The 13175-nt window shown below is 35.2% G+C and overlaps 1 protein-coding gene across 1 annotated transcript in view; it reads right to left on the reverse strand.

Annotated features, from left to right (window-relative positions):
• Positions 1 to 8033: 8033 nt before the first annotated feature.
• SCEL (sciellin) overlaps positions 8034 to 13175 on the reverse strand; it is a 92671-nt gene continuing 87529 nt past the window's right edge. The window contains exons 31-33 of the mRNA XM_023513192.1: positions 11554 to 11662; positions 9162 to 9264; positions 8034 to 8164 (exon numbers count right to left, since the gene is read on the reverse strand). Of these exons, the coding sequence (XP_023368960.1) occupies positions 8034 to 8164; positions 9162 to 9264; positions 11554 to 11662 (343 nt within the window). The remainder of the gene's footprint in view (positions 8165 to 9161; positions 9265 to 11553; positions 11663 to 13175) is intronic.

Consider the following 13175-nt stretch of genomic DNA (forward strand, 5'->3'; position numbering starts at 1 on the left):
TTGATAGTTCAATTTTTTTATTGCTAAATATTATTTCATTGCATGGATATACCATGGCTTGTTGAGAAGTTTGTTCATTGAAGGGCACCTTGGTTTCTTCCAGTTTTTAATGATTATAAATGAAACTACTACAAATATCCATGTGCAAGATTTTGTGTGAGCATAAGTTTTCAGATTAGTTAACACCTAGGAACACAGTTGCTGGGTCATATGATAAGAACATGTTTAGCTTTTATTATTATTCTTACAGTTATATATTTCATAATTTTTATTATTGTTATTATGGTTTACAATTTTTTTTTACTGTTGGGGATTCATTGAAGTTACAAAGAACCAGGTTACACTGACTGCATTTGTTAGGTAAAGCCACTCTTATATTTGTGTCCTAGCTCCAAAGGTGTGACACACACCATGACCACCCACCCCCCTCCCTCCTTCCCTCTCTCTGCTCTCCCCTTCCCCCACTCCCTACTGTGTACTAGGTCATTGTCCTCCATATCAGAATTGAGTACATGGGATTTTTGCTTCTCCATTCTTTTGATGCTTTATTAAGAATAATGTGGTCCACTCCCATCCAAGTTAATACAAAAAATGTAAAGTCTCCATCTTTTTAATGGCTGAATAGTATTCCATGGTATACATGTACCACAGCTTGGTAATCCATTTCTGAGCATGTAGGCTGTTTCCACATCTGGGCGATCGTAAATTGAGCTGCGATAAACAGTCTAGTGCAAGTGTCCTTATGGTAAAAGGAATTCTTTTCTTCTGGATAGATGCCCAACAATGGGATTGCAGGATCAAATGGGAGGTCTAGTTTGAGTTCTTTGAGGGTTCTCCATACTAACTTCCAAAAAGTATGTATTCCTTAGCAGTTGCACCAGCAGTGTAAAAGTGTCCCCTTTTCTCCACATCCATGCCAGCATCTGAAGTTTTGAGATTTTGTAATGTGGGTGTTGCATGAGGTTTCACAAGGAATAGGCAGCTTTATCACAGGTGCAAGCTCTCTCCCGAAATTATTTAAAAAGCAAGAGACAGACTACAAGCTCATGATGGCAAGTAGCAATGATCTTTATTTCTGACCACCTTATATAGCAGGTTGGTCACATACAGTCCATTGGTCAACAATCAAAGCATTCTTACCATTAATATTTTCTAAATTTATTTCAACCTTCAAAGGAGACACAAAGTCTGGAAACTCGAGATAACCAAAAAGGGAGTAAGACCTTGAGTTTTACCATGCACTCATTATATTGCAGAAAACAGGTTTATGGCTTTTGTTTATCTGCAGTCTGGAGGCTATGCAGCTTTACAATGTATGTTTCCACATACATCAACCTCTGGGCTATGTCTCTGCAGGAGGGGCTGCCAGCTGCTATCCTTGCAGGCTTAACAGCCACATAGTTCAGAGTTGCTGAAGGTGGACTTTTACCTCCAGACCTTCAGGCCTTGTCATGCTGACCAAGGCAACCAGGTCTTCAACAGACCTACATTCCACAAAAGCCTATTTGCCTGTTACTGAAATTTAACGTGGGCACACAGCATGTGGGATTTTATCCCACATGTGGGCCATTCTTGCTGGGGTTAGATGATACCTCAGGGTGGTTTTGATTTACATTTTTCTAATAATTAGGGACTATGAGCATTTTTTTATATGTTCATTAGCCATTTGTCTGTCTTCTATAGAGAACGTTCTATTCATCTCTCCTGCCCATTGATATAAGGGATTATTGGCTTTTTTCATGTTGATTAATTTGAGTTCTTTGTAGATTCTAGTTATCAAGTTTTTGTCAGATTCAAAATATGCAAATTGGCTTTGCACCTATAGCTCAAGTAACCAGGGCACCAGCCACATACAGCAGAGCTGGCGAGTTCGAATCCAGCCTGGGCCTGCCAAACAACAATGACAATGACTACAACCAAAAAAGAAGAAGAAGAAGAAGTAGAAATTCAAAATATGCAAATATCCTTACCCATTGTGTAGGTTGTCTATTTTCTTTGGTTATTGTCTCCTTAGCTGTACAGAAGCTTTTCAGTTAAATTAAGTCCCATTTGTTTATTTTTGTACTTGATCATGATGCATGACTTTTTTGATAAGCTGTAATCTATTGGCTAGGATTTGTTGAGAATTTTTACATCTATATTCATTAGTGAAATTGGTCTGAAGTTCTCCTTTTTAGTTGGGTCTTTTCCTGGTTTTGGTTTCAGGGTAATGTTTGCCTCATAGAACATCTTGGGGAAGATTCCTTCCTCCTCAATTTCTCAGAATAATTTCTGTAGTACGAGAATAAGCACTTCTTTGAAGGTTTGATAGAAATCTGGTGTGAAGTGATCTGGACCAGGACATTTTTTGTTGGGAGGCTTTTTAGCTACCTTTGTCTATTGGTGTTGTTTACCTGAGGCTGAATAATTTATAAAGAAAAAAGATTTATTTGGCTCACAATTTGGTGGTCAGATTAGGCATTTGGTGAAAGCCTCAGGCTGCTTCCACTCAAAGTGGAAGGAGAAGAGGAGCCTGTGAGTGCAAAGGGTGGGGAGATGCCAGCTCTTCTTAACAACCACCTCTCATGGGAACTCACAGTGGGACAATTCACTGGTTACAGTGGGGATGGCACCAAGTCATTCATGAGGGACCCCCCACCCCATGACCCAAGTAACTCCTATTAGGCCCCATCTCCAACATTGGGGATCAAATTTCAACATGGTATTTGGAGGGGCAAACACCCAGATTACAGCAGTGGCTGTAACATTTTGGGTTCCTCTCAGCAATGACTATGAGAGTTCTTGATGCTCTGAGACCTTGCCAACAATTAATACTGTCAGTTTTCAGATTTTAATCATTCTGATAGGCAGGTAGTGGTACCTCATCATTGTTTTAATTTGAATTTCTCTAATGACACATGTTGTTGAGCATTTTTCACATGCTTAATTGCCATCTGTCATATCTTATCTGTAGAGGTGTCTGCTCAGATATTTTGTTCATTTCTGTAATTAAGATTTTTTGTTTTTTCTATTTATTTGGGACAAGCTCTTTATCTGATATGCATTTTTCAAATACTTTCATTCTTCTGACAGTGTCTTTCACAGAGCAGAAACTTTATAAAGTTTGACTTATCATGCTTTTTCTTTTTATAGATCATGCTTCTGATGTTATGTCTAAACACTCTTCAAGCTCAAGGGCATATTGCTTTTCTCCTGTGTTCCTGTAGAAGTTTTACAATTTACTTTAAGGTAATGGTCCATTTTGAGTCAATCTTTGTAAAAGGTGTGTCTCTGTGTAGATTTTGGCCTGTTTTTGCATTAGAGCATCCAATTTTTCCAACACCAATACCATTGTTGAAAATTCTATTCTTTCTCCATCAAATTGCCTTTGTGAATGTGTCAAAACTCAGTTTGACTATATTTGTCTTAATGTAATTTCAACATGGTCATGAAATCTATAATGATAATATTTGAATAACACAAAGGTAAAAGACATAAATGAATTCTACTAAATTACAACATTCACTTTATGCTGTTTATTTTCAGTGATCCATTTTGTTACTATCATGACCTGCCTCCTGCCTCCTTCTTTACGCTCCCCTCTTCATATTCACTCTCCAGCCTCCTGGCAGTCTTTCTGTTACTAAATCATACCAAAGTCACATGGGCCTGTGTACTTATCCACTTTCTTGTGGGAGGATTTCAATTTAATTTGCTTTTATGAGCCTAAATGAACCCCTACAACTCATAATCTTTCCTTTCCTCTTAATAAATTTTAATTGTTAAGAAAGTTATGCCAGATATGAAAGTTCCTTTCCTCCAGATACATTATTCACATTGCAACAGAGGAAGAAAACATGTAAAGTTTATAACATTCTTGTGAGAAGTCCCTTCTAAATCAGAAATGATGCTGCCTTACTGTTTAATGTTTCTATTTGGGAAACAGAAATAGGCCTGATCCTTAATGCCTCAATGAGGGGAGGGAAAGTCACACACAATCTATTGTTTCCACTTTAGGTGTGATCTCCTTCAGATATCCCCTGCCTTACCGCTGATATGCTCCCCTGAGCATGCCCGTGGAGTCCTTTTCCAAGGGATGGACTTCAGCCTGAAGTCCAAGACTAAGCAGTCATTTGGTGGAACCCATCCCCAGTTAGAGAGTTAAAGACAACCTGAATAGTATCTGAATATTATCCTATGTAGGGACAATATTCCACAAATCTTTTGATGGGTTTCTGTCTCCTGGCATCTGTGAACTTCCATCTCATTATGCCAAAAAGAAGAAAGTTTATTTTTAGCCTAGAAAATGGTCTGGTTTGGGCCAATTCTAAGACATCTCCACTTGGAAGGTTTTCCCCAGGCTGATTCCTTCTCTTCATTCACATATTATTTGAAATATTACCTCCTCACCTGACCACCTTATTTTAAAACTACCTCTTCACCTAGTCATTATGTTTCATTTCTTTTATAGATAGGTCTTAACAGTTTCAGAAATTATTGTGTTTGTTTTCGGACTTTCAAACTCCTCCTCCACCCTCCCTCTTTGGAATATCAAGAACCTTGGCTGTTTTCATCATCCCTGGGACCTGAAACATAGCATTTTCTTAAAGAAATTTTTTTAATTATCAAATAACAGAACAAATAAATAAATAAATGAGTGATGTTAGATTATAAATCATGCATAGAATAATTAGGCATTTAAATGTATTAGTGGGAAAAATGTGATGTTAAATTATAAATCATCCCAGAATAATTAGGCATTTAAATGTATTAATGGGAAAAATATATCAACAAGAATGTATATATCAACGAGAATTCAGAGGAAATGAAGTTAGAAGATTCTTCCCAGATGGCATCTGTAAGACAATGTTCACTTTCCTTTCTTATAACGAAAAACTAAAATCCTTACCTAACTCATGCATCTGAATATTTTAGGCATGTCTTCCAGAAGCCATACTTGTCCAGTGGTCAAAATGGTCCCCAACCTTTGTGCTGTGATAAAGTCAACATGCAATTCTAAAGTACATACAAAATATTGAACAACCTTTTAGTCACCTAACAAAAGATTACATCTAAGAATAGGATAACAGGAATACACTGATAGATCCAAGTGATGTCTTGGCTGGTGGGAACAGCAGAGAGCCAATATTCTAAGCTCCTCATTTTAAACAGGAGAAAATGAGCCCAAGTTATGCAGATATTTATGGGCACCTGTGGGAACTGCTGAGTACTATGGAATGGTGGAACTCCAAAAGTAATTTATTTACTTTGTACCAAAGTAACCAGTAATTTCAGTAGTCAAGTAAACAGTCACTTGTTTTGCTAGATTTCCGAATCAAGCTGAGTAGGAAAAGGTTCCAGACACTCATCATTTTCTATCATAGTGAGTTCTTCGATTATTTCAAATCAGAAAGTGCACCAGCAGCGATAGCTGGATGGTCTCATCACTCACATCTCATTAGTTGAGTGATTTCAATCAAACAATTAAAGATGTACAGATTACTTCTTGAATAAATTCTTATTTCTTGGCTTTAGTGCAAGAGAGAATACTATTTTAATAAACTCAGTTTCTGAGAATATTCTGTGTCTTTCCTTTTGCTTTTTTAGTAGGATATTGTCATGATGGTGCTGTTAATTCTATTTTAGAGACATCTTTTTATTAGAATAGAGTAAGGACCCAATATTCCTAGATTTAGGCAATTGTGTCCAGGAAAAGTATGACAATCACACATAATTAATAAGCTGCAAAAATATGATATCTTCTAAATTGTTTTCAGAATATGTCATTCCTGCAGTGTGAATAAACCCAGACATAATGAAATGATCCTAATGAATCAGAAACCCTTCTCTCATCACTCAAATATCCATTCCTTCTTTACAGCAGCTTCTGGTTTGATTTAATACATTATTGTTGAAGACAGGGCCCATTAAACAGCCATAGAAAAGTGAGAACGTGTTCCTTTTAGGTTTTTATACCCTTAAAATGATATTCAGATGATTTTAATTACCACAAAAGCATTGAGATGTTAATATACTTTATAAAAGGGAGGGATACCATTTCATCCATGCTTTTCTGCAGTGAATTTCAACTCCAAGAAAATTATTTCTTTTGATCCACTCTGATAGCATGTAATAAAAGAACAATAAAACATATGGCTCAATTACCACTGCTTCTCATCAAGCATGAATTAATGAATATCAAATTATTATTAATTGTTTTTTCTGGCTCTCTCTCCAAAGGACAACAATTATACATTGCTGTATTTTGATAAGCATTTTGTGTTTAACACTTTATGAACCAATCTCTAACAGGAACAGATGCATGAAATTATTATAAAGGAGAATGATTCTTTGAATTTATCAACATTCAGAGTACACATGACTATATTTTAAACTCCCTAGTTCATATCAGTTTTTCACAACTGCCTTAAAACTTCTCTAGAATTCCACCCCCACCTCAATGTTCCATAAACCCCTTTCTATAAAAAGTTGCTTATAAAATATGCATATAAAATGGTTTACAAATTCAATTTCTCAATGTTAATAATACTAATTCCTTACATGATTACCGAATCTTCAATTGCTTCAGAAAAAGTTCTTTAAAAGCTATCACTTGAGCAATTAAAAAATAAGTTAATCAGCATAGCAGAGAATATAATAAATTACGATCATTGTAACAGACAGAATCAGTATTAGTGACTATTAAAAGACACGCCACAGAAAAATCCTGCATAACTGATAGTTTATTTTTATAAGCCTTTTGTAAATATAAAGTGCTATGTAATATGAACATATGCAACATACTAAAGACCTTGTTAAAGAACACGTCTCTGTAATCCATAACCATCATGTCTCATAGATTACATATACCCAGATTTTGAAATGCATGCAAAGAAAGTTTACAAATTATAACATGTAACCTACACATGTCGTATGATTTTATCTATTACCCATAAATCCGTTTCTTTCTATTTTTAAAATACAATTTCTAAACCCTTTGTGTGTGATTAAACTGAAGGACAATACTAAGGTTAAATTGTTTATATTTCTAGCTAGCTCATTATTTAACAAACACATATACAGATGTTTCTAAAAAGCAAACTAAAACTTGCTTTAGGATCAGAGAATTTGAGGAGCAAAAGGGAATCTTAGAAATCATTTTGTTCAATGTCCTTCATGCTGCAAGTAATGGCACAGAGATCTGGAAAGTTTAAATGATTTTCTAAGGCCTACACAACTTTTTATGTTAACATCTTTCTGGCAAACCTTATAAGAAAATTTCTATTAGCATTTCTTTTGCAGAAGTGTAATCTTGTTTCCTTAACAGTTTGTCAGGATGTCAAGAAGGTCTGTGAATCCAAATTCTTGGGGAAATAAATGTGAAAAAAAATAGAAACTTTGTTATACGACAAGCAGACATTGTACGGAGCAGGTATGAACCTGGCTTGGGTGACAATGCTCCCTGCCTATCAGAAGCATCATTCCTTTGGTACTAGTAACTAGAACCACTGGAACTTTTCATAGCTAAATCTAGCCAGATACCAGATGGTTCTTTTTATGTGTACCACATTATAGAAGGCAATTAGATTATTTATGCAGTAGCAGAATTAATTTTATGCAAGTCGATCTTCAATGAAAAAGCTTTTCTAGATTATATTCTTAAAACTTTTAACCGATTTTTCAATGAATGCTTTTCTTCTTGATTTCCACGTGCCAGAGTTATTGAATCCACTTTGCTGAAAAATTTGAAGAAAATAACAGTTAGATATGCAAACTCAGTACAAAAACAAGCCAATCACTAAAATTTACAAAGCAATTATTCACCCAGGGGTTAGTGGTGGATTAAAGATTCCATTTATTCTCATCCAGAAATCACCGCTGTGGCTGCTGGCTATACTGTATATGTGAAGTACTAGATGCCTGGTATGTACACTTATGCCAAAGAGTTATATCTTGACAACTTATATGTACTATAAAAAAATGCAATGCCTGTGAGTGCACATCAGCAGAGAGGAGGACGCAAAGATTTCTGGGTCTTTTAATAACAACACCTCCTAAGCCATGTCAAGGACTTCTATGAGACTGAAAGCTTTAGAGCTACCACCATGTACCTCAAGACCCATTATACAGTAGTCGAGCATGATAAGACTGCTAAATGAGAAGGAAAAGTGACTGTGAGAACTCTCTGGAGAAAGCAGAAAATAGAAGGCAAAGTATGAATATAATTAGGTTTATTCTTGTAATTGATTCTGCAGCCTGATGGAATGTGGGTTTCTGAATATTTTTCAGAGCATTTTCCAGATATAGTCTCCCAGTTGCTTATTAATATCACATTGTTTGTTATTAAATTCCATACTTTGGACCCTATGTAGGAATCCCAAATGTTTCTCTTTCATTCACTACTAGAAGACATCAGGAAAAAAATATCTTTCACAGAGTTCTGTTGACCATTTTTTCAATATCATTTTTGCTATTCTATTTATTATTGTTCTACAAATAAAATACTGATACTGGATTTTAAAAACCAACCAATCTTTGTAGGACTTCATTTTGCTAATTTACAGTGTACTCTTTTAAATCAATTTTTAAGCCTTTCATGCTTTGTTTATAGAAAATGTTAGTTAAAAACACAGGTCCCCAATGCTTTTTTTCTCACACTATTTATGCTAATTAAGAGTCCAAGTTATAGTAACATTGGTCTTACACTGGTAAAAAATACTTAGATGCTATATTTATATAAAATTAACTCTAAATTTTCCACTTAAGAGTAAAATTAAAAGGCATTTAGTGTACTAACCAAATTAGGAAAAAATTATAGAATATAACATAGTATCCAATTGCAAGTATAAAAGCTCATTTATAGATATGAACTTAATTTTAAATAATTATTTAAGCAGAGAAGATCTATTTTTGTTCCCCCAAAAATGAAAAAATATTATAAATAAATGACTTCTTTGTTTAGTTGTATCTATGTCTAGTCTGATACCAGAAGACACTATAAAAATTGACTGACCTTTATACTACATAGCAAAATACTTCCATAGTATAAATATCTGCAGCTGATATTTAACTAAATATAATTAATAAAATATTTTACTTTATTGAAAGACATAATTTTCATCAATGCCAAATGCTTAATTAAGTTAACAAAAGTGACAGTCCTTGTAGAGCACAACACTTACCCATCACTTTAGAGTAGCAAGGTTCACAGTGGATTGTGTGCCTGTAGATCCAAATACTGTCACCTGCTTTTAGATTTTCCAAAGGCTGCTTACATATTTCACACTAATGAAAAAAAACACAGATGTGAAGTTTACATTGTAAATTAAATCTCGATTCTTAGAGGAAAAAGGATAGTCTTTTCAATTCATTCAGGACCATCCGCCATAGTCACACTCAGAAGGAGCCTCAAGGGGAAATCACAGAGAAATTGAGAAATATTTGTCTATAATCCATGTGCCAAACTTTTCAAATAGATTCTCATCATCTCTTTACCATGAAGGTACACTTCAGGGCATACATACCACTTAAGTTTTCTACTAAACTCACCTTAGAGTAAATATAAACTTGTAAAAGTTGTTATGTCAGAAACAAGATCGCTACTCAATATTCTTGAAAAAACCCACGAAGCTGCATTTCTTGTTTGCCTACATAAGGGAGAGCCATGCTGCCCAGGCACGACCTCACTGAGTAAAATAAACTGCTGGCCCTATTTGGAGGGAATTTGGAGGGAAAATTTGTTTTAAGCTATGTTGGTGGCAGAGGCAGGAAAGGGTTGACCTCTGCTTTATTCCTTCCTGCCCACTGCTGATATTCTTAATTCCTAGCAAGAGGTTCTCGCTGGCTGGTTGACTTTTAGAAACAAGTTCACTGAAGCAAATTGTCATTGATCAGTTGCACGTATTTAATGAGGTTCAGATAGTTCTCTATAAACATGGCTATAGGCCGGGTGTGGTGGCTTATGCCCATAATCCTAATACTCTGGGAGGCTGAGGAAGGGGGATCACCTGAGCTCAGGAGTTCGAGACCAGCCTGAGCAAGAGTGAGACTCCATCTCTACTAAAAATAGAAAAAACTAGAGGATTCCTTGAACCCAGGAGTTGTACAGCATCACAGCAAGCTAGCCTGGGGCAATGGAGTGAAACTCTGTCTAAATAAATAAATATGGCTATAGATTAATAATCAGTTTTTTTCTAAAAGTGTGGGGATATTTTTATTCTCAATCATGTTTGATTGATCTTATATTGAAAATAGGAATGAAATATCTAAAATACAATAAATGAAAATTACTTCCATTTACCAAAAGTGATAATCAGGTGAATTTTCTCATTTCAGAATATTTTCTATATAATAATTTTAAGCAAAAAGCTTCATAGTAACTTTTGTTGAACTTAATATATTTCAGAACTAAAAGAAAGTAATTTTCTATGCTCATCATTAAATAATTATACAAACTTCATATTATATTCTATATAGAATTCTATGTAGTATGCCCTAATTTGGATTTTTTTTCCTCAAAGTGAGCTGCCACTCATGCACTTTGGATTACTATTTGTCACTGTTTGAAGGTGACCAGAAGAGAAGCCATAGTGACAAAGTGCTATATTTATTTGGCTGAATTAGATACTCTGCACCAACCATAGAATATCGGCACTAGAAAGAACCCATAGATTTGGGGAAATGGTTCCCAACTAGCTTCATGGGTGATCTATCAAAGGAGCTTTTAAATATACCTATGCCCACTAATCATTTCTAAGATTCATGATTTATTTGGGGTGAGTCCCAAGAATTCTATTTTTTCCTAATCTCCCCAGATGATTATGACATGCAGCAGGGTTGATATCCACTAGTCTATTCATCTATTTCATTTTAAAGATAAAGAAACTGAACCAAAGGTTATTTAGGTGATTGTCCAGTCACGCAGACACCATTTCTGGCAGAGGCAGAACTCAAACTCAGGTCCTCAGATTCCCAGCTCAGTTCTTACGTAGTTACACCAAACACTATGATTGACCCGCCCAATGTTATTATGAGAATGAAAGGAAATAGCCTATGAAAGAACAGATTGCAAGGCTCTACTAATAGAATCCTTTTTACTATTTATTAAGCCACAATTAATTACAATTAATCATGATCTCAAAAGCAAGCTGGGTTTTAACCATTGTTAAACCCATCCATGTTAATTTCATGTTGTAAAAATTGCCGGCTTTATTCCTGACAATTTATTTTCTTTTTTACATTTCATCAGATATTTTTCATAATACATGATTTATTAAAATGTTGCAAAAAACTTTTATAAAAAGAACAAGTGTTCCTTTTTTCACATATTCAAATCTCTAGGGCAAGAGTGAATAAATGTGTCAGTAATCAACTCCAAGCCTAAAGCCAAGATAGTAATTACAAACCTTTGAGGTTTAGGCTGCAGAACTCTGGGAAATATTTAAGTGGTGAATTATTAATATGGAAGAAAGTGTTTCTGAAAGCTTTAACTTCATCTATTTCATTACATAATTATTTTTATTCCAGTCATTATGCAATTTTATCTTTCGTTAAGTGAAATAAACATATCCTTACCTTAAAGCAAGTAGAATGGCAGCAAATTTGTAATTCATCTAAAATCATTTTAGTTTCTACACCCAAGGGTTTGCGACAGTAAGTGCACATATCTCTTTCAATGACAGACCTATAGAAATATAAGCAATTAAAAATAAATTTGTCATCATATAAAGGACTGATGTAGTCCCTATGAAGTCGTGGGGAAATGATATGTTAATTTTGATGCTCATTGGGAAATTGCACAAAAATTGAGCAAGGCTTGGGATTTACTTATTCTAGTAATAGAACTGATTTGTCTGGTTACCTCAAAATGATGACAAAGACTTAACAAGAGTCAAAGCTCAAATTATTAATTCATCAGGAATCAAGAGTATATCTGGACAGGACAAAGATGTTCAGTTTTCTAGCTGAACCAGGTCATAAGGACCCCTTGAAGCTAGAAGAGGATTTTGAATTACTAATTTACATATGTCATTTTACAGATTACAGGGAAAAATGGTGGGGCAGAGATTAATATAAATTTTTAACTCTCAAAACAGTCAATAGGTCAAAAATAGAAATCCATTCAAGATTTGTGATCCATCACTCACGAAGGATGGATCTGTGGGGCCTGGGACTGTAGGGTCCAGAGTCACCCAAACACTCCCCTTGGTGTCGAGTCTCAGGATACAGGAATATATATATAATGACAAAATTTATTCTCTCCAGCAAGATATAACCCCACCACAAAGATGATGAGTAAAATAGAGTTGTGTTCTTTATTTTAGAAAAATAATGTTCAATAGTAAATGATTTCTGGTTGTGATCAACAGAGTCCAAAGCACCTTGGGTCACACCAGAGCCTTAAGCAAGGATTCTTTTCATTTTAGAGACTCAGAACTGTCTTAAATGATACCTTTCAATGTCAACTAGTTTTGGGGCATTAGCATGCAGGTCTGAAATTTCCAGGGTAGGATACATGACGGAGTTGTGAAATAAAAATAGCAAACACTTACATAGTGCTTACTATGTGCAGTCCATTTTCCTACACACTTACTTTACTTATACGAACTCATTTATTCTTCACAACATTCCCAAGAAGATGGTATTATTATTTTTTATTGTCATTTTATAAAAAAGGAAACTGAGGCCCAGAAGATAAGTAACTTGCCAGTGTCGTAAAACCAGTGTGTGGGAGAGCCATAATACAAATGTCTGATATTCTGCTAATATTTCCCTCTATCGCAGGAGCTGGAAATACGACTCATTGAGGGTAAAGACGTGTCTTATTTTTGTGTGTAGCCTCAGCTTCTAAAACTACTTGGCACCTAACATAAAATATTTTTTGAAAACCTGAACTTACTTCTCATTCACTAAGGGAAATATGGGTTGCAATGCTAATCATTTACTTTCATTTGCTCCACTAGAAATCTACAACCTACACTCTTAGGAATGTCAGTTAGGTGCTCCATTGACAATTCAGTGGTAAAGAGGATTACTGATAGCAAAAGCCTGGAATGGGGCCAGTTTGCCAGCTCTTAATCAATACTCATCATAATTTTACTCCTGGGAATGGAGCCTGGCCAGAGTGGGTGGTAGCAGCAAAACCACACAGCAGCTGTTTGTAAGGTGAGGTGTTTGTAAGGCTTCAAGACAACAGT

Source organism: Otolemur garnettii, unplaced genomic scaffold, assembly GCF_000181295.1.
Source record: "Otolemur garnettii isolate 467f Iridium unplaced genomic scaffold, OtoGar3 scaffold00036, whole genome shotgun sequence".
NCBI classification, from domain to species: Eukaryota; Metazoa; Chordata; class Mammalia; order Primates; family Galagidae; genus Otolemur; species Otolemur garnettii.